This window comes from Nannospalax galili, unplaced genomic scaffold, assembly GCF_000622305.1.
Source record: "Nannospalax galili isolate Female #2095 unplaced genomic scaffold, S.galili_v1.0 scaffold24, whole genome shotgun sequence".
NCBI lineage: Eukaryota > Metazoa > Chordata > Mammalia > Rodentia > Spalacidae > Nannospalax > Nannospalax galili.
Genome location: NW_008352654.1, coordinates 573,100 through 597,229, shown reverse-complemented (window position 1 = coordinate 597,229; position 24,130 = coordinate 573,100). Strand labels below are relative to the sequence as shown.

Below are 24,130 nucleotides of genomic sequence, written 5' to 3'. Positions count from 1 at the left end.
AAGAGTGGCTTTTTTTTTTCTTTTTTTTTTTTTTTTTTTTTTTGCCTTTTTGAGACAGGGTCTCCCTGTGGTCCCAGCTGACCTGAACTCACTATGTAGACTAGGCTGGCCTTGAACTCACAAAGATCCGCCTGCCTCTGCCTCCCAAGTGCTGGGACTAAAGGCGTACACCATCACACCCAGCCAGAAATGGAGATCTTTTTAAAGGTTAAAACCTCATTCAATTTTATGTCTTAAAGGGTTTATACTGAGTACAACAATGTATAATTGTATTAATTCAACACTGTGAACCTAAAAATTTACAGCCAGTTTTGAAAGAGATGCATCTTTGCTCTGGAAACTGTTACTATGTCAATGCTGTTGTAATGATATGCTTCTACTAATTATGTGGTTATTAGATAAATTAAAAAAAAAATACAGAAAAAAAAAAGAGGATGAGGAATGCAGCGCAGTGGTATGACACTTGCCTCAGCACTGGGGGAAAAAAAAGGGCCAGAAAAGATGACACACACAAAGCCAGCATTCAGGAGGCCGCGGCAGGAGGATCACTGGGAGTTCAAGGCAAGTCTGGGTTACACATTGAAGTAAAACTGAAGTAGATCCATTCTCCTTGGTCAAAGTGATCAGATACAGTCTTGGGCTGGGGCTATAGCTCAGTGATAAGAGTGCCCACTAGCAAGTGCAAGGCCCTGTGTTGACTCTCCAGTACTGCAAAAACAAAAAACAAACAAAAACCCAAAAAAACCTTTCTCCCTCATTTTTATTTTTTTCTTTTTTAGATGCTGTTACACTGTAGCCCAGGCTGGCCTCAAACTCAGTGATCCTCAACTTCCTGAGTGCTGGGATTACAATTGAGAATCACCACACCTGGATTTCAGGTATCCTCTTTCTAGGAGTCTTCCACCTCAACTTATCATAGCACAGTATTAGCATTTTCCAAGCCTAAGTGAAACCACAAAACCACAGACCTCTGGCTGATCTGAGACTAAACTATACAATTTCTTGAGCAGAATAGTCAGGCTATTCCCTTGGCTGAAACCAAGACTTTTAAGGATCTTCTCTGTAAAAACCTTTCCAGTAATCTCTCTCTCTCTCTGTATTTGCTTGGCAAACAGGTAGTTTTGTTTTTTGTTTGCTTTCCCAGATTTTATTTTACTAGAGCAGCTTTAGGTTCACAGCAAAACTGAGAGGAAAGCAGTACAGAGATTTTCCATTTCTCCCTCCCCTATGCTAGCACAGCCTTCCCATTACCAACATCTGCTATGGGAGTGGTCCTCAAATGATGAACCTACAATGACACATCATTATCACCCAAAGCACATGAGAGAGTGGAATAAATGTACCGTGATATGTACATACCACTATAGTATCAGATAGAAGATTTCACTACCTTAGAAAGCCTCTGTGCTATACTTCTTCAATTATTCCCCTTGGATAATCTTTTAGAATGATTCAAAGATAACAAGGTGTTGGGTCTCCATTTCAGAATAAACCAATATCAAAATGTAACTCAAGTGCTGACTACAGCAGGTGGCATTATGGAGTTGGAGAAGATGCTTAATACAGGGAAAACATTTTAATTACTTACCCTTGCTCTCAAAACACACTTCAAACATGTCATAATCTTCAGTGGTAAAGGCGAACTTCCCCTTGGATGCATCCTCCTTGGAGTATAGAATATGGCCAGCAGAATCGGTGATCTGAAAAAAAGAAAGAACAGTTGGTAAAAACCACTCGGAAAGGGTGCTAATAGAAAGTGGGGAAATAAAGACATTATCAAAAGATAGTCAAGGGCTGGGGATGTTGCTCAGTTGGTAGAGTGCTTGTCTAACACGCACAAGACCTGGGGTTTGATCCCCAGCACCACATAAAAACTGGGCAAGGCAATGCACACCTGCAATTCCAGTATTTTGCAGGTAGAGGCAGGAGGATCAGAAGTTCAAGGTCATCCTCAGCTACATAGAGAATGAGACTGTGTCAGAAGACCCTGCCTCAAAAAAACAAACCCAGCTCACGAACATGGCAGAGAGGTCACTGATTCAGGGGCTGGCTATACTCATTCAGCACTGCCACCCAGAGAATTGCTGGGGAAGACTGCAACTCTGAGGACCCGCTCTTGCTGAATGAGCCTTAAGTCTAAAAGCTGTTAAACTGGAAAAGGAAGCCTAGGATTTAACATTTGTTTTAACAGTACTAGAAATTGAACCCAGGGCCCCAGGAAGGCTGGGCAAAAACTAGATCCCCAACCCTATCACAAGGATAAGATTTATAAAGAATCCAGAGCTTTTGTAAGGACTTGGTGGAGGTAGCAGATATTTTGGAGAAGACTGCTAAGTACTTTTCAGGAGTAGAACCTGAGGACCACAGGCTGTCACTTTTGGAAATAAAGCTGAAAAATGTGTTTTCCAAGCATGGCCCAGAGAAGACGACACCCATCAGTGACAAATACAACCCTTATGAGCAAATGCATCTGTCACGTGCCAGCTGGTGTTGGGGTACAGCTTGGCACTGTGGCATTGGTATGGCAAGATGGCCACATACTCCATTGCCACACCATTTGACTTACGCAGGGAGAAGTGGCAGTAAGTCTCAGTGGCAGTAAGTCTCAGAGAAGGCTATGAACAAGGTGTCAGGAACTAAATACTCTCCCAGAGTACAGGCACCTGTTTCCTTTATTTATTAAAGTAGGTTCGTATTGTACAAGAGGTACTCCATGTGATCTGTTTTGGATTTGGTCGTATTTGCTTTATTTCTTTTTGTCTTTTTTGAGACAGTGTCTCCTTGTAACCCCAGCTGTCCTAGAACTCACTATGTAAACCAGGCTGGCCTCGAACTCACAAAGATCCGCCTGCCTCTGCCTCTTCCTCCCAAGTGCTGGGATTAAAGGCGTGCGCCACCACGCCCGGCATATTTGCTTTATTTCTAAGACATTCTGTTGGTTTTACCGTCATCAGAAGTCTGGCCATTGGGCATTTGAACAATGTGGCAAGTGTTCCTATCAAAACATGTTTACAAAAATCAGTTTTAAATTGGTACTCTGATGGCTTTGAATACAAAAATCCTCAACTGTATTTTCAGTTAATAACTGGAATTAGTATAGATAGTACCTTGCATTTTATAGGAAAAGGAGACAGTAGGGCTTTGCCTGACATTTGAGTACATATATGGTAGAGCTTTACCCTTGTGTAGATTTAGATCTTTGGGTTGATTTATACAGATAGACAGGTTTTCGAGGTCTCTCTTTTTATTAGCTCTCATTTAGCCTTTTGTGCTTACAGTCCCTGCTAGGGCCACACTCACACTTGTTTCATATCCACCCCTTTCCAGACCCATCTGGTAGGACTAGAGGGTCAGACGAGAGTTGGAAGGCAGAAAAATCTTCCTTTTCAAGCTTGAGTATGTAATAACTTCAGTAGAACTGAGACAGAACCAATAGCAGATGACCCAAACAAGTCTGTATAGGTAATTATCTACAATTGTTCATACCATCAGCCCTGACTCCTCTGCCTTTTGTCAAATTTGCCCTGGGATCCTAATTAGATTATGAGGAAAGGTGATAGAATGAAAATGCTAGATCACTTGTCATTTAGCCGTGATGGGGTACATTGGGGGGGGGGGGTACGGCCATAAACAGAATTTTGCATTTAGTAATGCTTTGGTACTGGCAAATTACTTCTCACATCAGCAAACTTGAGTTTGGTTTTTGCAGTTCTGGGGATTGAACACAGTGTTTCATGAATGCTAGGCAAGCACTCTGCCACTGAGCTATACCCTCAGCCCTGAGAGCTTTTCTCCTAGTTGTTTTATCCATCTTGAGCCATAGTGTATGAACAACTAGCTCCACTTTCATGTATTAACCTTACAAACTTTATGAACCTCTAATTTTTTTCAGGCTTAATAATTGATGTTCTATAAATGATTTGTCCAATAAATAGCTTAATGAGTGCATAATAATAATAATAATAATAATAATAATAACAAAACAATAAAAACAAACAAACAGCCAGGTGTAGTGGCACACGCCTTTAATCCCAGCACTTGGGAGGCAGAGGCAGGCAGATCTGTGTGAGTTCAAGGCCAGCCTGGTCTACATAGTGAGTTCCAGGACAGCTGGGGCTACAGGGAGACCCTGTCTCAAAAAGACAAAACAAACAAAACAAAAAGAGAACTGGATTAGAAAATAAACCCCTGACATACAGTAAATTTTCCCCATTCAAACAGCCTTCAACACCCTGCAGGGTAAATTTTGTTTTTCTTCAAAAATTTTTATATTTATTTACTTATTTTGGATAATTATCTCTGTGTATGTATGCATGGGCATGCATATGCCATGACATACATGTGGAAGTCAGAGGACAACTTGCAAGAGTCAATTCTCTCCTTCTAACATGTGGGTGTGGGTCCCCAGGATTGAACTCAGGTCATCAGGATTGTTTGGAAGTACCTTTACCTTACTGAGCCATCACACCAGCCCTAAAATCTATTGATACTGTAAGACTGATCCAGCCAATGTTACAAGTTACATAAAGTTTACTGGCAAAAACTCACTTTAAAGAATGTGAACTTGTGTTATTCCCTAGAGAAGGACATGTCACAAAAATGGCAGAGGACAAATACCAGAGAATACACAGGAGAGGAAAAGATACATAACATATTCTTACATAAAATACATATTGATAGGATAAGGGTGTGGGGTGGAGAATGAATTTAGGATTCCTGATTACAAAGAAGGAAAATCCACACACACATAAGATCTATTCCTGCAAACTTCGTGTTAGTTATGCAGTGGCTACAGAGGGTGGGAGCAAGATGTGGAGTGGTTAAATTTCCTCTTCAAAAAGACATTTGTCTTTCATAAATAATTACTTGTTTCTCATAGGTTCCCAGGAATCCTCCAAACTTTAATTCTCTATTAAGAATGACCTGCAAAAAAACAAGACAGCTGAAATGCACAGCAAAGAGCGCATGGCCACAGATGCAGTGGAGTTACAGAAGGTCAGGTGAATCCTGGAGGGAGTAGCATGTAAGCTGAATCCTTTTTTTTTTTTTTTTTTAATATTTTATTATTTTTATTTTATGTGTATGAGTACATTGCCTGAATGTATGTGAGTGCACCGGTGTCGTGCAATGCCTTGGGGGTCAGAAGAGGGCTTTGGATTACCCTGGAACTGGAGTTAAGGGTGGTTCGTAGCCGTACTATGGGTGCTGGGAATCAAACCCCGGTCCTCTGCAAAGGCAGTCAGTGCTCTTAACTGCTGAGTCATCCTCCAGCCCTGTAAGCTGAATCTTCTTTTTTTTAATTTTTACTATATGCATATGGGTATTTTAAAAAAATGTTTTATTTATTATTTTTTATTTTATGTGTATGAGTGTATTGTCTACATGTATACAAGTGCACTTATGTCATGCAATGCTGCGAGTTCAGAACAGGGCAGTGGATCCCCTGCAACTGGAGTTACAGACAGTTGTTAGCTGCCATGTGGGAAATCGAACTCCGGTCCTCTGCAAGAGCAGTCAGTACTCTTAACCACTGAGCCATCTCTCCAGCCCTGTAAGCTGAATCTTAAAGTATGAATATCAACTTAGGAAAGAACAGGGGTAGACATCCAGGGTAGAAGAGATGGCAAATATGAAGTTCTCAAGTGAAATTCACAGAAGCCAAGCATGGCTAACAAACTCCAGATTCTTCTTGTCAGTGCAAATCATCTGAGAGTCCTCTCCAGTGGAACGCATCACCTCAGAGATCAGCAGGCAGCCACAAGGGTATAAAAAGCCCTTAGCAAGGTAAAATTTAGCCCCGAAGATTCATTAAAGCCTCTGTTCATGGGATACTTTTCCTGAATAATCAGTTAAGGAAAAGAGCAAAACCAAAACCAAAAATGAAGACTTTTTATAAATGGACATAATCTGGACTTATGACAACCCCAGCAAAACCTGTGCTCTTGTGTCTTGTGACCTGGGCAACTGTTTCCTAGGCAACTTCAATTTGGTACTCCACCCCAGGAGACAACGTGGGTGTGCTTGAGAATTAACATAGCAAAGTGCTGAAAGCAAGTGCACCCCACTTCATTGCATGCAGTGGAGACTGGGAAGGATGCAAGACTAGGGTGAGTTGGTCTCAGAACTAGGGATGAAAAAGTTGGATGTCTGATAAGATTAGGGTGGAACCAAACTTGCACTTCCCCAACTGAAGTTGGAGAAACCATTTTGAATAAAATTATGGGTGGGGCAAGGTGTCAGGACACAGTTCCAGGGATGGAATTTCAGCAAGACAGTTCTATCAGCACAGTTCTAGGGACAACCAGTTCCAAGAGATACCTAGGGGAAGAAGTTTAGGCCCACTCTTAAAAACTAAATTTAAGAGTTAGGCTATGTTCAGGTAATTATAAAGTTGACTGCAATACCCCTGGCTACATACATATTACAAGGTCTGGAAACTAATCAAACCCCAAACTAATGTGTAATAGTCACCAGTGGTGTGCAACACGGATTCTTTAGAATCCATTCACCTACCCAAGCATTCACTTTCCTACTCTCAGCTTCCCAAATGCACAATGATAGCTCTTGGGAATAGCAGATATTCACATTCTAAGCTGATGTAAAAACCCTAATTTGGATTTGGTGCCTATGAATTAAGTTGAAGACAACAGAACTTTACCAAGGAGAATTTGGGCAAAATAAATGTCTAGAATGGCTCACTACACTAGCCTGATTTTAAAGGGAGAAAGTAAGAATTTTAAGTTGCTGGATTTGTTTAATCATAAGAGAAACCAGTGGGACTGGAGAGATGGCTCAGCAGTTAAGAGCACTGACTGCTTTGCAGAGGTCCTGGGTTCAATTCCCAGCACCCACATGGCGGCTAACAACTGTCCATAACTACAGTTCCAGGGGATCCAATGGCTTCTTCTGACTTCCTCAGGCATCGCACTACATGGGTGCACTTACGTACACGCAGGCAGTATACTCATACACATAAAATAAAAAAAAATAAAATAAAAAGAAACCAGTAAAGGACAGCAGGGAATATAGCAGTGAACGAGATATTTCATCATCTCTATGCTCTCAGGCAAGAAAAGAGACCAGGTCACTGGCCTAGGACAAACACAATTTAACAGTGTTTACAAGATTTGGCATACATTTGCCTAACTACTTTATTTCTTGGAAGAGAGATTATGATCTTATTTTCTCCTAAAATATTAAAAGTGTCCTTCGATATATATATTTTTTAATTTAAGGAAAGGAGTCTTTCCAGATCAAAAAAGGGTTTAAATGCTGGTCATAAAACTTATTAAGACATTGGTAACAATGCTGGATGTAATGATTTGCAAAATGAATTAAGAAGTCGGCCATGTTCCTCTGAAGGACTCCAGAACAACTCATATCTCCAACTGGTACTCAGGAGGAGTATTGTTTAAATTGTCCCACTCCACAGTGTGCTGAGGAGCTGCAATCATGAAGAACCATTTACTCTGTGTGTTCTATGACACCTGAAAAACTATTAGAGGTTCATTTCATTCTAGGGCAAAGATTTAAATGCATTTCTACAGGTTGTATGCAAAGGATCCACCATTGCCTTTTATTAGCATGAAACTGACCTTCCAGAAATTGTGTATGATAATGCTTAGTGCTCCCTTAGGACTTCACAATTCTATCCTCCCTATAACTTTCTGCTAACCCAACCATGTGAAAGTATTTATTTGGATAATCAGAAATCCAAGCAGATAACATAACATCTGAACTTTCAGGACTAACACATACGGACCGCTGGACATTCTAATATCTTAATATTTTTCTAAAAACCAGTAGGTTTTCTATCTAATTCATATACCTGCAGTTATTTAACAGCAATATATATTACTCTTACAGGGAAAAAAAAAATTCACACCCCCTCACCCCACCATCACCATACACATAAACCAGAATGTAGCTAAAATTAATGAACAGGAAACCAGGTCAAACTCAAATGATTAATCAGAATCCACAAAGTCTAATGGGCTGAAATGATTAATTGATTATTTATTGTTTTTTGGGGGCAGGGTTTTGCCATATAGCCTAGGCTGGGCTGGAATTTGTGGCAATTCTCCTGCCTCGGTCTCTTCAGTTCGAGGATTACACAAGTACACCACTATGTTTGGCAAATGATGTTTTACAATTTCCTTTAATTAAAATGCTATGATTACAGATCACCTTGAAATATTACCTGCTTTCTCAAGAATTACGGGCAGCAGTGGCTGCTGCAGCTTCTTCTTAAATTCTACAAAATTACCTTGCTGATATGCTAATAACTGCTAGTTTTGCTTGCTGTAATAGTTCTTATATTTTTTTGAGATATATATCCCCAACTGGCCTGGAACTTGCTATGTAGACTAGGCTGGCCTTGACTTCACAGATATCCACCTGCCTCTGCCTCTTGATTAAAGGTGTGCATCATCATACCCAGCTGCTAAAAGAACAACAACAAAAGCCTTGTAGTAATTACCATAGAATTCTTTGATTAAATAAAGGTAATATTAAGCTGTAGAATTTACCTATATAACACTAAGGAATGGGAAGTAATAAACTGTTTCTAGATAGCACCTTCCGATGAAAAGCAAAACCAAGTTCACAACTTAAAAAGAGAGGAAAAGGTATTAATTATCTCTGTAGAGTGAAGAATATGTGAATACTCACACTGAAACTGTCAACTAAGTAAGCAGGCAGGTCACTGGGAAAATAAACTTATCTAGAATTAGATTTTCTTGGATCATCTAAGCAATGTCTGTTCATAAGCTGGTCCTGCTCCTGAAGTTACCTGCTAACCAGTTCCTTTACCAAACATTCAAGAAAACACCCTGCCCAATGCAGAAGGGACATTAAGTAGCTTAAATCAATAAAGCAATTAGGATTAAAACAGAATAGTGTCCACCTGGAGGAAGGAACAAATAGGTGTTTCAAGCCAGAAGTTGGTACAATAAATTTGGCCTTAAATTTTCTGGAAGTTAAAATTAACAGACTGAAAGAAACAAACAGGGTTACACATGGTTTGCTTTGTGATAAAAGCTCACAAATTCATCTCAGGGATAATTTTTCTCATGCTAAACAGGAAAAACAATTTATCAGGAAGGTCTTTGTCACTTTCAACCTTGGTCTTGCTAAAGACATAAACACAGTTCAAATGGGTGCTTCTTAGTAACACTGAATGGCCTTACCTAACATAGGGCTGGGACCTGAAGGAACCTGAATGCTCCCAAGCCCTGGTTCTCTGCCCTGCCTCCTTACCACCACCACCACTCTCTTCCCCATCCTACTCCATCCCTGCTGCTCACAGAATTCCAGCCTGGCTCTAAAAGTACAAGGGTTGGGACTACTTTTGGCCACTTGTAGCTACAGTTGGGTTGTTTATATGAGGCTGGGGTGTTATCAGAAAGACTTACTAACAATACTCTCTACTCAGGTTTTGGCTTCTAATATTAGTCTCCAATAAATGAAACAGGGCTCCTTGGAGAAATGGCAGATTCTAGAATTCTAGGACATCAGGAAATACACATGAAGAACATGGTATCGTATAGTGCCAGAAAGTAAGGCAATGCTCCAAAACAAAACCCTTAGAATGGGGCTATGTGAAGGGGATACAAGCCAACTAAAACTGTTCTCACAGCCAAAGCTGAAAACAATTTGATCAACAACAAAAAGTAGCAATAAACTGTAACTCAAAGTATACAATAACTATCCATAGAGCCACACCAGTAATAAATGAGGAAGAAAAATCTCTCCTTCAGAAGACTCATTTATGTAATACTGAATACAGTATAAAATAATAACTACAGAAACCTGAGAAACATTAACTCAGCCAGCTGATCAAGATTAACATCATTGACAAGCCATGTTGATAGGTGACAAAAATGACATATGACGTCTGTAGTCTTACTCTCCCAAACCCAGTCTTATGAGGAAGTTATCAGACAAATCCCATTACAGGGCCATTCTACAAAATACTCCGCTAGTATCCTTCAAAACTCAAAGCATCACCAAAAATAAGGAAAGTCACCAAAAAGAACCACTACTACCACCACCCAAGAATGGTTGAAGAGGCTGCCGCAAACTCCAGGAGCCCAAAGAGGCACAAACAAAGCAATGCCTCTAGGATGGGATTCTCCAATAAGTTAGAAAACAAAAACAAAAAAGTATAGAAAGCTGAATGAAATATGGACCATAGTCAGGCATGGTGGTACACATCTGTTATCCCAGTTTCTTGGGAAGCCAAGGCAGAAGGATCATGAATGAGTTTGAGGCCATCCCGTGCTATGTAGTAAGACCCTGTTTCAAAAAAAAAAGTATAAACTTAATATTTTTTCTATTTTTCTGTAAATCTCAAACTTTCTTTTTTGAGACAGAATCTCACTATACAGCCCCAGCTTACCTGGAACATACATACATATGTTATATAGACCATGCCGGCCCTGAACCTCAATTCTCCTGCCTGAGTGCTAGGGTTTCAGATATGTATCACCATGTCTAGCTTCAAACTTCTAAAATAAGAAGTTTATTTGAAACATTACAATAAAAAACCCTCTACTCTGACAGGCGAACTCAAACATACATGCACATCCATAGATTCTCAAACTTGGTCTATTCAGAGCTAAAGAAGCAAACATTTTCATGTACTTTTTTTTCTGAGACAGTCCTTATGTAGCCCAGGCTGGCCTTAAACTCTCTCCATCTGTCAAACTCTTATTTACCCAGATTTCTTTTTTAAATATTTTATTATTTTTATTTTACGTGTATGATATGTTGCCTGCATGTAGGTAAGTGCACCACGTTGTGCAATGCCTGCAGAGGACAGAAGAGGCAATCAGATCCCCTGGAACTGGAGTTATGGACAGTTGTCAGCTGCCATGTGGGTGCTAGGTCTCAAACCCAGGTCTTCTGCAAGAATAGTCAGTGTTCTTAACTGCTGAGCCATCTCTCCAGTCCCCAGATTTCTTTTCTTTAAAAAAAAAAACCTTAGTTTTAATTATGTGTATGTGTCTGTGTGGGTTTATGCGCATGAGTGGTACCCATGGAGACCAGAGGTGTGTTCCCGTCAATCTGGAGTTCCAGGTAGTTGTGAGTCATCGATGTGGATGTTGGGAACCAAACTCAAGTCTTCTGAAAGAAGAATAAACACTTTACACACACACACACACAAAAAAGATTAATTTATGTGTGAGTGTTTTGCCTATCTAAGTGTACCACATGCATGTAATGCCTAGAGGCCAGAAGACGGTGTGGAGGATCCTCTGGAACTGGAGTTACAGATAGGTGTTAGCTGCCAAGTGGGCGATGGGAACGGAACCCAGGTCCTCTGCGAGAGGAGTCAGTGCTCTTAACCACTAAACCATCTCTCCAGCCCCATCCTGACTTTTTAATCAAGAGCAAATACTAAGTCTATCAACTATATTCCTGAAATCAAAAGATCATACCTAGCTTTTACCCAAACAAAGTCAAACTTGGACTACAAGCAACATTCAACATTGAATTCTTTCAAATTTTCCACCCAATGCAGTAATGATAGGACACAGTACAGAAATACTACATAAGGTAACACGACCAAAGAAGATTTCTATACAAATGTTGAGAACCAGAAATGGATAATATCCAGGCACTAGTGAGACAATGGACAGATGCTCTCTCCCTGCATCCATCAGCATCTGCTACATTAACTTAATACAGGCAATACCTCATGCTTGCCTGGAGGTGGGGTGGATAGCAGGGAAGAGAGAAGAGGGAGGAAGAAAGGGAATGAAAGGGAGGGAATGAAAACGAAAGACCAGTTGCTGCTCTAACAATACTACTGTGGGGGTGAAGCCAGATCAAATGTTTTTTTTCATACTGTTCTGAAGTTATTTACGGTAAAAACCTCCAGCTTGACCCTTTCAGGCACAAGTAAAGCCTTGTTCTTTTTTAACAACTAGTCTCTTGATTTCCCACACACTATGTTGAACAATGAAGTTGGAGCGCAGAATAAAAATGACATCAACCTCCCTCAAGTCTAAGGCTTGTTTGGAAGTCCAAATTCTGGTCTGTGGCCAGCTGGCTGATTTCACAGAGGGCCCTATTGTCCAGGCTGCATATGAATATAGGTGGCTTAGCATCAACCACCAGTCAGCGACTGATAAATGGAAGCCACTGCACCGTTCCAGGTTACCCTTATAATTTGTGTTCTACTTCCTAGAAACCCAAGTCTGTCTTCAAAATTTCAAAATCTAAGCAGTCCCTTTTCTAAATTAGTTCAAAAGAGGCAAAGGTATGGATAACTGGCCAGTGAGCAGGATTTAAATGAAGGAACACGTATCCTTTAACTTTAATGAAGAAGGAAACATAAGGTCAGGGTTTAAGTGAAAGCTAGAAATTCTGTATGTAATACAAAAAGAAACTCGATTTTAATGCAATCAAATGCTAATGCATCAATTAGCTCTGTACTAAACCATCTAGTTACTGATCTGTTTCTAATTCACTGACAAATCACATTAAATATCAACTTGAAAGGACTCTATTTTCCCCAAAAGCAAAGGATCAGTCTGAGTAAGGATCTACACGATAGTTTTTGATAAAAGGATGGCTTTTTTGAGGAATGAGCAACAAGTATTCTATTATTTTTCCTCTCCAACACAGAAAAGTTCTCCATATAGACACCAGACGTAAATCATTCCCTTAAAAAAAAAACTGGAAACTATAATATATATACCTTTTCACACTGCCAAGTACAGTTGTTCACACCTGTAATCCCAACACTTAGGATTTCCAGTGTCTACAACAGGCTTTTATTAGGACATGAAGTAATCTGGTAACTTCTATACTATGAATGGTGAAGTGACACTTCCTGCTTCAATTTTGGATAGCAAAGTCTTTATACCTTATAACCGAGTGTGATTTGGCCTCATCTGGTGAAGTGGGGAAAATATGGGATACACTCGACTGGAAATCTTAACACAAAACGTGTCCATATGAGACTGAAAGAGCAGTCTTGGCAGAAGAATCCCACATGTCATTTCAAATCATTTCTACCTGTTCAGGGGACTTCACTGACCACTCAAACATTCTTTACTCACCAATCACTTCCTTCCCTACTGCTTGGCCTGTCTTAATGTTTTTCACCACCTGAAATTATATTTTTGCTGGTTTTTGTTTTATCTTTGTTATCCACTAAAGTTCATGGACTTTGAACCCTGTTGATTCCTAATCATCCACCAGGCATAGTACACACTAAATATTAAAGAAATATTTTTTAAGTAAATACAAGAATCACTAACAAAATGCCCAGAATGCTTCTCATTAAAATATTCCATCTTTTACCCAGGTGTGGTGGCTCATGCCTTTAATCCCAGCACTTGGGAGGCAGAGGCAGGCGGATCTCTGTGCGTTCAAGGCCAGCCTGTCTACATAGTGAGTTCCAGGACAGCTGGGGCTAACCCCATGAGCTCTACTATCACCAACCTTTCATATTAAAGGACCAGATGAGAGGGGCTACATAATTAAGATCACATGCTCTATAAGTAGTGCAGCTGCTAGCACTTGAATCCCAATCTATGAGTATAGATTCAAACTCTTTCTACTATTCTACAGGGCTTTAAAAAGCCTAAAATAATCTGGGAGGGGTGGTGCTTACCTATACTCCCAGCACTTGGGAGGTGGAGGCACGAGGATCAGGAGTTTAAAGTTATTCTCTGTCACCATGGGCTACATAAGAGTCTATTTTAACCACCTCCTCCTATCCTCCCCAAAGCAGACTAAGATAGCTGGGTGTGATGGTGTGTGCCTGTAATCCTGGGCAGGTTGGAGGACTGCAGCAACTTCAAGGTCAGTGTGGGCTACATAGTGAGTCCCTGTCTAAAACACCATCACCACCAATAATAAAAAACCCCAAACTAGACCAAACCAAACCAAACCAAACCAAACCACCCCAGGGGCTTGGGAAGATGGCTCAGTCAGTAAAGTGATTTCTGTACCAAACTCAAAAAAAAAAACAGATGCAGTGGTGCAATGCCTGTAATCTCAAAGAGCTGGGAGAGGCTGAGACAGGAGGATCCCTGGAGCTTACTAGGTAGCTAGTCTTGCTGAATTTGGGAGATATAGGTTCAGCAAGAGACTGTCTCAAAAAAATTAAGGTGGAGAGTGACAGAGGAAGACACGATGTTGATTTCTGGTCTCCACACTTATGCACACAAACATACACACAAACACTCTCTCTGGTAAGCATATACCACACACACACACACACACAAATCCCTAACCAAAAAAAAAAGACTAAAGTATTTAATTTAGTTGTTCAACAATGTGTATATTAAACTGAAGACAAGTGGATGGGTAAGACATAGAGGTCATAAAGGAAACACCACATTACATGAAGAGTGTCCTGTCAAACAGGATGTAATGGAAGCACATAGGAGAAGCCCCAAAGCAAACACTGAGCCAGGTTAGAACATTATATTCAAAGACGTGCAAGATATTCAGTATGGCTAGAGTAGGAGAGAGAGAAGGGAAGTAAAAGGGAAAGGTCAGAGATGAAGGTATGGCAGCCATCTGTTCACTCATTTCTCTCGTTGATGTCCTACTGGTGCCAGACACATTAGACATAAAGGCACTGCAATAGTGAGGTAGATACTATTTAAGGAATTCAGTCTACCTTAAGAAATGAGTAACCACTGGGGCTAGAGAGATGGCTCTGCAGTTTGCACTGGCTGCTCTTGTAGAGGACTCGGGTTTGATTTCCAGTACTCACAGGGTGGCTAACAACCATCTGTAACTCCAGTTTCAGGGAATCTAATGCCCTCTTCTGATCCCCTTGGGCACTGAATGACACGGGTGCACTTACATTCATGCGGGCAATACACTCATACACACAAAAATAAAAAAAATTGTTTAAAAAAAGAAACGAGTAAACACGTATTAGCAACATGTATATAACAGAGGCTGGGTGCATTCCCTGGACAGTAAGATGTTCTTAGACAGGAAGGTGCACCAGTCTGATTAATTTAGACACTAGCTGGGTATGGTGGCATAGGCCTTCTAGCTACTGGAGAGGCTGTGACTCGATTCCAAGTTGAAGGCCTCTGCAAGATCAGCCTGGGCAACTTAAGGGAACAGGGGACATAGCTCAGTATTACAGCACTTGCCTACTACTATTTCAATCCTCAGCACTCCCTTCTCCCCTCCTCCCAAAAAGCTGGAGACATAGGTCAGTTGGTAAAGTGCTTGCCTTGCATGCATGAGGCCCTGGGTTTGATCCTAGCACCAGATAAACCAGGTGTAGTGACACATGGCTACATACCAAGTTTGAGGTCAGCTTGAATATACCATATTCTGTTTAAAAAAGAAGGTGGGGGGAGCTGGAAAGATGGCTCAGTGGTTAAGAGCACTGGCTATTCTGACAGAGGACTGGGGTTTGGTTCCCAGCACCCACATAGCAGTGAACAAATGTCCATAGCTGCAGTTCCAGGGACTCCAACACCCTCTTCAGACTTCTGTGTACACTGGGATACACTTACAATCATGCAGGCAATACATTCATACACATAAAATGTTAAAAAGGGGCTAGAGAGATGGCTCAGGCGTTAAGATCACCGGCTGCTCTTACAGAGGACCTGGGTTTGGTTTCCAGCACCACAAGGTGGCTAACAACTGTCCATAACTCCAGTTCCAGGGGATCCTAATGCCCTCTTCTGTCTTCTAGGGCATTGCATGACACGGATGCATTTACATGCATGCAGGCAATACACTGATATACATAAAATGAAAACAATAAATAAAAAAATCATTAAAATAAAATCCAGACACTATGTTCAAAAAGATCCCTCAGAGTAACCACCAAACGTCAAGTTCAGTGGTCCAACTGCACCACAGAAAGTCCTTGTTCTCCTACCTCAACTTAAACCACACCTGAGCCAGAAGAGGGCATGTGACCTAAGACAATTCACAGGCTGATCAGAGACCTGAACTGTGCTCAGAAGTTCTATTTCTGAAGTTAAAATGATGCACTGAAGAATCCTTGAGGCAGAATTTGTGCCACCTGCAGTCAAATTTTAAAGAAAAAGTAGAACTGCTGAACATGGTGGCACACACTTTAAAACTTGGCACTCAGGAGGACGATACAGATGGAGCTCTGTGAATTTGGGGCCAATCTGGTCTACACAGCTGGCCAAGTTCTAGGCCAGCTAGGGCTACAGGGAGATCCTGTCTCGAAAATTTTAAAAACCAAACCAAACCAAGCATAAAGACTAAAATTTAAAAAATGACACACACAACACTCCTTTAAGGAAAAGAGGGAGACAGGAGAACGAGAGAAGCTGAGACATGGAAGCAAGAGGAGAGAGGGCGAAAGAGGAAAAGTATAGAGATACTATGCTTTGATGATGGAGGAGTAATGAATTAACAGCCAAAGAATGCAGGTGGCCTCTAGAAGGTGGGGAAGACTAGAAAGGTGATTCTCCTTCCAGCCTCCAGAAGGAACACAGTTCTGAATAAACCTTGATTTTATAACTTGACCTCCAGAACCATTAAAATAAATATTTGCTAGCCACTAGGTTTGTGGTAATGTGCAACTATAGTGGTAGGGCCCTAAAATACATTTGATTTCATTGCTCAATCTTAGTGCCACCAAGGGACACAGAAAGCACCACTTTCTCTGACATGTCATGAAGTATAAGCATGATCCATGAGGTAAGTAGACTTATTTTTAGTGCCGGTGTTCAAACCCAGTGTCTTGCACATGAGGCAAGTCCTCTACAGTAAGCTACATCCTCAGGCCCCACACAGCACCAGTCATGAAATACTCGCTCCTAGAAGATAAAGCTGAATCTGATTACATCTTTATTTTACAAGAAATATGGGAGCATGAACTGATTAAACAACACATGTAGAAAGAAAACAAGAGCTGGGTCTGGTGGGAGAGGACTATAATCCAGGCTACTCTGGAGGCTGAGGCAGAAGATAGACTTTCAAAGCCTGTCTGGGTTACAGAATGAGTTCAAGGTCAGCCTGAGTAACTTAATGAGGACCTGTCTCAAAATGAAAAATAAAATGAGGGCTGGAGAATATACAGCTTAGTTGTACAGCACTTGCCTGGCATATATGAGACTCAGGATTCATTAAAAAACAACAAAAAACCCCAAGAAAATCCAAAACGTATGACAATTGACTCACAAAAGGAGCACACACAAAAAAGGATGAAGCAGACTGCAGTCCACTGCTAATTAGAGAGGATTAATTTTATTATTTTTTTAAAGATTTGTTTTATTTTTAATCATGGGTGTGAGTGCAGATGCCCAGAAGCAGGCTGGGATCCCTTGGAGTTACAGGTGGCTGTGATACCTGACATCGGTGCTGGGAACTAAACTTGGGTCCTTGAAAATTAATTTTAAATATGTACTTTTCAAAACAAGCAGGGAATTTAAAAATTCATTACATTTAGTGTGTGTGTGTGTGTGTGTGCATGTGCACGCGCGCAAAGGTCAGAGGACTTTCGGGAGTTGGCCCTCTCCTCCTACCATATAGGTTCCAGGGATCAAACTCAGGTTGTTGGGCTTGGCACAAGTATCTTTATCTGCTGAACCACCTCCCTGGTATAAAAAAAAGTAGGGACATCTTATTCTGTGCTGGGTATGAGTATTTATTATACAGTATTAAGAATTATTGGGAGATTTTATTTCTTTTTGAGAAAACAATCTGGATATGTTGTTACCCACATGAATTTCAAACTCATGGGATCAAGTGATCCTCAGTCTCATTTTTGCTGCTGTTGTTTTTAAAGAGAGGTCTCACTTTGTTCCCCAGCCTGGCTGTGAAGTCCTAGACTCAATTCTCCTGCCTCAGTATCCTGAGTAGCTGGAACTATAGATGCATACAACTGTACCTAGTTCACTGCTAATTTTGAAAGGACTCATTCAGCCACATAACATTGTGGTCACGTTTCTTTTTAAGATATTTTATTTATATAAGAAATATTTTATTATTTTTACTTCTTCATGTGTATAAGTGTTTTGCCTGCATGTATGTAAGTGCACCGTGTGTGTACAATGGCCTGCAGAGACCAGAAGAGGCCTGGAACTCTGTGGTTGCTGGGACTGGAACCCAGGTCCTCTGGAAGAACAGCCAAGTATTCTTAACTGCTAAGCCATCTTCAGCCCCCATGTTCCTTTTTATTCTTTTAAAAGAGATTCATGCTGAAGTGTCCTGAACTGGAATATCATGGCCTCGGGGATTTACTGGAGTCCAAACAATTTAACATGAAGTAATAATGGGAAGGCATGGCAAGTATGGCAGAATCTAGGCAGCAGATATAAATGGATATATTCTCTACAACACTGAAAACAAAACACGGCCAAAAGCACTTAGGTGGTGATAAAAAATCAGGACTTTCACATCAAAATTTGCAGTTTTTATCTCATTAGAAAAGTCAGATGGGACAAAGGGCCTATGTGTTTGCAAGGCAAGTCTCAAGAGTTGAGTTCGGCTGGGCATGCTGGCACACAGCTGTAATCCTTGCACATTCCAGGCTGAGGCAGGGTTCCAGGTCAGTCTGAGAACCAGTGTATTGGCTACTCTATCATGTTCTCCATCACTGCCAGCTATGCTCCATTTATCATCATTACTTCTTGTTTTTCTTTTTTAAAATATCTGCCTCAAGTCATTTTTTTGTTGTTGATTTTTTTTTTTTTTTTTTTTTTTTTTTAAAAAAAAAAAAAAAAAAAAAAAAAAAAAGAGGACGATAAATCTTTCACTGTGATATACTATGTAGACCAGGCTGGCCTTGAACTCACAGAGATCCACCTGCCTCTGCCTCCCAAGTGCTGGGATTAAAGGCATGCGCCACCACGCCTGGCTCAAGTCATTCTTATATGTTATCTACTTGGCATCTAGGTTTACAACCCCGGGTGTCGGATTAAGCTGGTTAGTAGCAAGGGTACAGCAGATAAAGGGAGAGTGAGGGAAGGTAAAATGCTACTGTGCAGAAGCACAAACTCCTGCTGCTGATGTCCCTTCAACAGCCTCAGCACCATCTTCAGATATTAATTACTATAAGGTTACACAATGGTCCCTGATTTCACTGAAGACTAGGTTACTAGAAGCAGGGTAATACATTTAGCACAAAATATGAGCATGAAAATAATTCCTGCCCTTAGGACAGTGATAATCTAACAAGGAAGACAAAACATAAGCAGTAGTTACAAGGCAGAAAGTAAATGCATATTTTTCAGTAAGGCCCTATATAGAACACTAATTGGAAAGCTACAAGTGTAGCTTCAAAACAGACCATGAGGAACACTACAGAGCAGGTTGGCAGATGTAAATTATCAGCCACAGTGGGTCACTGAAGGGGTTTTAAATATAGGAATTAAGGAGAGACAGCAACAGTGGAGAGCAAGTTCTCTTTCACTGCTCAAATTCTTTGATTCTATGAACTACTTTCTTCTATTTTGAAAAGCCAGAAGCATTACCAACCCAAAACATTCCACCTATGCCTCTAAAATTTTCTAGTCACCACTTTCTTGGGTAGACAGTTCAATCAATACCTAAAAAGAATAAAAGAATGGATCACAAAACAGCCCTGAAAATCACTTTTCTCTCTCAGATAAAGCATATCTGAATCACCGTTAAAAGTAAAATTGTAGCCAGGTGTGGTGGCCCATGCCCTTAATCCCAGCACTCTGGAGGCGGAGGCAGAGGCAGGCGATCTCTGTGAGATGGAGGCCAGCCTGGTCTACATAGTTCCAGGCCAGGGGCTACAGGGAGGTGTTGTCTCAAAAAGACCAAAATAAAAAAAATTAAAAAAAAAAAAAAAAGGAAAAGTGTTTCTTTTGGTTAGTTTAAGAATTTAATGTTTCAATCAGTTAAAAAGAAACAATTTACCACCCCATTTACTGCGAATAAATAAAATTATGCAGAACAAAATCAACTCTTGACTGATATAGAATTATATTCACAATTCAAAAATCTAGTCAAGCAATTTTCACTTTAAAAATGGGGCCAATGCATTACGGGGAGTAGCTGTCACCATCCAAGAGTCCAGCTGAGATTTAGTTAAGTCCAGACCCTAAGGACTAATAGCATTTTGTGGACTTTACTGTCCCAAGATTTACAAATTAAAAGCAAAAGGAGGTTAAGATTGTGGAACTTTTCTGTCAACAAAGCTAACCAATGTCATCTTTAACACTTGTTTATGGTACCTGGGCTTCGGCTTCCTCATTTATAACATGGGGCTAACAGTACCTACTTCACAGGTTGGTGTACAAACTAAATGTACAACTTTATACAACTTTCTGGAGCACAGGAAGTGACACAGCAGATGCTTAGTAAATAACGAATTTTATGAGTCACAGCTTTATTGTGTCTTATTATCTTGTAGGTGTTGCGGCGTCTTATGTCAATCCCCACAAATCCCCTCAAGATTTCTCAAGAAAACCGAGTTATTGCTCAAGGTCCCCCAAGCCCTTCCAGCTGCAGGAAGCAGACAACCGCCCGAAGTCGAGGTAGCCATAGCTCTCCAGCCACCACCTGGGTTAAGGCCTTTCCACCGCTTCCCGAATCGCCTTGCAGCCCCGCCCCGCGAACCCCAACGTGAGGGGTGAGGGGGCGGTCTCCACCGCGCATCCTCGGCGCCGGGGACGGCTAGGCCAACCCCAGCGTGGCCCAAGGCATCCCCCGACCCAGGCCTCCTCCGGACGACGCCTGCCACCGTCCCGCCCACCCCCGCGCGCTCAGGGCCGCACCTTGAGGTGGGTGCGCAAGCCGCCCGCGCCCCCAGACTGGTCGGTGATCTCGTAGGCGCCCGTCACTAGCAAGTCCTTGTGGATCTCCTCGCGGAGACACTTGCGGGAGTTAACGGGCAGGTGGAAGGAGATGGCGAGGACCGAGCTGGGGCCAAGCAGGAACAGAAAGAGCAAGGCCCACGAGCGAGGGCCAGGGCAGGTTAGGGGGCCAGACAAACCAGACATGGTGCTGGAGCCGCGTTCACCACCGGGGTCCTCTAGCGCGCCGGAACCGCGGGGACCCACGTGACTAGCGTCTGCCGTAGCGATGCCGTGGGCGCCATTTTGGAGATTGGCTATTGAGCTAAGACCATGTCACAGACCGTTTTCGAAGGGAAGAAAGGATACGGTACTACATCATAACTGCGACTTTAAGTGGTTAGAGAAGAGCTGTATGGGCTTTATCATATGTTTCATTTTTTTGTTGAGGTGAAAGACTCCTGAGTGGGCCATAACAAGTGTGGGCATCCCCCGGAAGTAATTCTCTTTTAGCTCCCGGAAGTGGTACTTTTGTGATTTACCGTCGATGACACCATAGCAACCAGGCCCCAATAGGGAACAGCCACAAGGTCTTTCGCTGAGCCCGCCCACCGGTCACTAGACTGGGCGGAGTCAGAGGTGAAGCTCAGAGCCCAGCGCTTGCTTTGGTGGCACTTGGGGCACCTAAGGAGAAAGTATCTTAGAAAATTGTAATTTGTCAATAGTGAGATGTGGAGGTCACCGGGTGAATACGAGTTGGCAGGCATTCGGTTAATGTCTCAAAGCCGGGTATTTGGCCTGGTTGAAGTTTGGTGTTGCAAATGTACTTATTTAATAAACATTGAGCGCCTTCTTTGGTAAGTTATACGCAAACCAAATTTTATCTTTATATTTAAATTGAACAAAACACCGTTTTTTTTTTTTTTTTGTCTAATCAGAGATGAGGATTAAAATACGGTTTACCAGATTAGTGTTGTCCAGGGAGGAAAGAATTAGCGTGTTTCAAATACACACTTTATAAATGAAGTAGGCTATTCTGTAGTAAGCAGATTCACAGCAACCAAGCATTCACTTTGTAAATATTGATTACCTGCTGTGTGCTATAGATGCATGTATAACGTGTTTATTGATGTACATCACAGTGTATTCAGGACTAAACAATCAAACGTAAGTGTTCATGGATAACCTAATTTTGTCAGTGTTAAAAATGTTTGGCATCTTTATGCTATAAAGTATTTAAAGCTGAAGAATATTTAAAGAACCGTGCTAGGTGCTACAGGCCTGTAATTCTAGAACTGGGGGGGGGGTGCACAAAGATCAAGGCCAGCCTGGGCTACAGGGAGACATTGTCTTAAACAGGGACTGGAGAGATGGCTCAGCAGTTAAGAGCACTGACTGCTCTTGTAGAGGACCCAGGTTCCATCCCCAGCACCCACATGGTGGATAACAGCCCTCTGTAACTCCAGTTCCAGGGGATCTGATGCCCTCTTTTGTGCTCTGTGGGTATTGCTCTACATGGGTGCACTTACACACATGTAGGCAATATACTCACACATGAAATAAAAGTAATAAATAAAATATTAAAAACCAGCCGGGTATGGTGGCACATGCCTTTAGTCCCAGCTCTCGGGAGGCAGTGGCAGGTGGATCTCTGTGAATTCAAGGCCAGCCTGGTCTACATAGTGAGTTCCAGGTCAGCTGGGGCTACAGGGAGACCCTGTCTTAAAAAGACCAAAAAGAAAAAAAAACAAAAAACAAAAACCAGACACCCATCCCTCTTGAAACCACAACACCAGGGAATACACAATAGCCTGTTTTTAACCACTATCCACTTTAATTAATGTTTATTGAGCATTAGCAAAACTATCTAGAACATAAACTGTCTGCCCTTAGTAATTTAAATGATCTCTCTTTTTTTCTTTTTTATAACTCCTTTAAGTCCACTTAGTTCTTTTCCTGGAACAGAAGTCCTGCAAACCAAATAAGAACAAACAGAATGGAGTTGTTAAGCCTCTTAAAATTTGATAAATGCCATATCAAATTTTCTGAGGTGTCCACTTAGGGACATTTAGTTTGATGGTTTTATCCCTGATCTTAGATAAGATTGCTAGTCTACAAACTATGTCCTGTTAATTTGTATAGGCCTTTTCTTTGCCAGTGCTGGGGTAGCAATACAAATAGTTATCAATTTCATTGTTCTCTCAAGTCATAAGGCTCTGGTGACCATTACAAAGCGACTTACAGACCATAAAATACCTCTGTATATGTTTTCATTACATTTTTATCTTAATGCATAATATATTATGCATGTTTAAAATGTTTAAATATCTTTTTTGTTTTTTTGTTTTGTTTTTTTGAGGCAGGGTCTATGTAGCCCTGGTTGGCCTAGAACTTGCAGTGACCCTCCTATCTCTGCCTCCCAAGTACTGGGATTAAAGGCATGTGCCACCAGACACAAGCTGTTTTCACTTAATGATCACATTTGACCTTTTTTAAAAAAATATTTTATTATTTTATGTGTATGAGTGTATTGCCTGCATGTACGTGAGTGCACCTGTGTCGTACAGTGCCGAGGGGGTCAGAAGAGAGCTTCGGATTCCCCTGGAACTGGAGTTAAGGATGGTTCGTAGCCGCTATGTGGGTGCTGGGAATCAAACCTGTGTCCTCTGCAACAGCAGTCAATACTCTTAACTGCTGAGCCATCTCTCCAGCCTCTGCTTTATTTTACAGAATGTTTAAAAAGGTCAAATGAGGGGCTGGAGAGATGGCTCACTGACTGCGAGTTCCAGGCCAGCTGGGGCTAAAACAAAAAAATGAAAAAAGAAAAGAAAAAATCACTGACGATTGAAAATCCTGCTTGGCATGGTGGCATATGTCTTTATTCTCAGCACACAGGAGGCAGAGGCAGGCAGATCTCTTTGAGTTTGAGGCCTGGTGTACATACATAGCAAGTTCCAGGCCAGCCAGGGCTACATAGTGAGACCCTGTCTCAAAAAAACCCCAACAAACATATATCACAAAATCCCAGGGGCCAGGGAGATGACTCAGCAGGTCAAGGCACTTGCTGCCAAGCCTGACAACCTGAGTTTGATCCCTGGGAACCCCTGGTACCCACATAGTAGAAGGAGAAAATGAACTCCTACAAATTGTCCTCTGACCTCAACACTTCCCCATGCCCCCCAAATAAGTAAACGTAAAACAACAAAATCACAGAAGTGACAAAGGCCTGAGCCTTCCTCAGGAAGGTGGTATAATATTTGAGAAATGAAGAAAGTGAGGCTGAGGAGCTGAGTTACTTTCCTGTGTCAGCTCTCAAATCCTTTCTTGTCCCACAGTCTCACTTATTCCCAGCCTATAAACACTTCTTGTCCCCAGTTTCTATCACA

At 41.4% G+C, this 24,130-nt stretch overlaps 1 protein-coding gene and 1 pseudogene across 1 annotated transcript in view; one reads left to right on the top strand and one right to left on the bottom strand.

The window, feature by feature from the left end:
• The window catches only part of Tmed10 (transmembrane p24 trafficking protein 10), a 38,675-nt gene extending 17,661 nt beyond the window's left edge, over nt 1–21,014 (bottom strand). Inside the window, exons 1-2 of the mRNA XM_008849717.3 lie at nt 20,727–21,014; nt 1,589–1,700 (exon numbers count right to left, since the gene is read on the bottom strand). Of these exons, the coding sequence (XP_008847939.1) occupies nt 1,589–1,700; nt 20,727–20,951 (337 nt within the window). The 5' untranslated portion in view covers nt 20,952–21,014. The remainder of the gene's footprint in view (nt 1–1,588; nt 1,701–20,726) is intronic.
• Nucleotides 1,801–2,621, top strand: LOC115067100 (annotated as a pseudogene).
• Nucleotides 21,015–24,130: the final 3,116 nt, after the last annotated feature.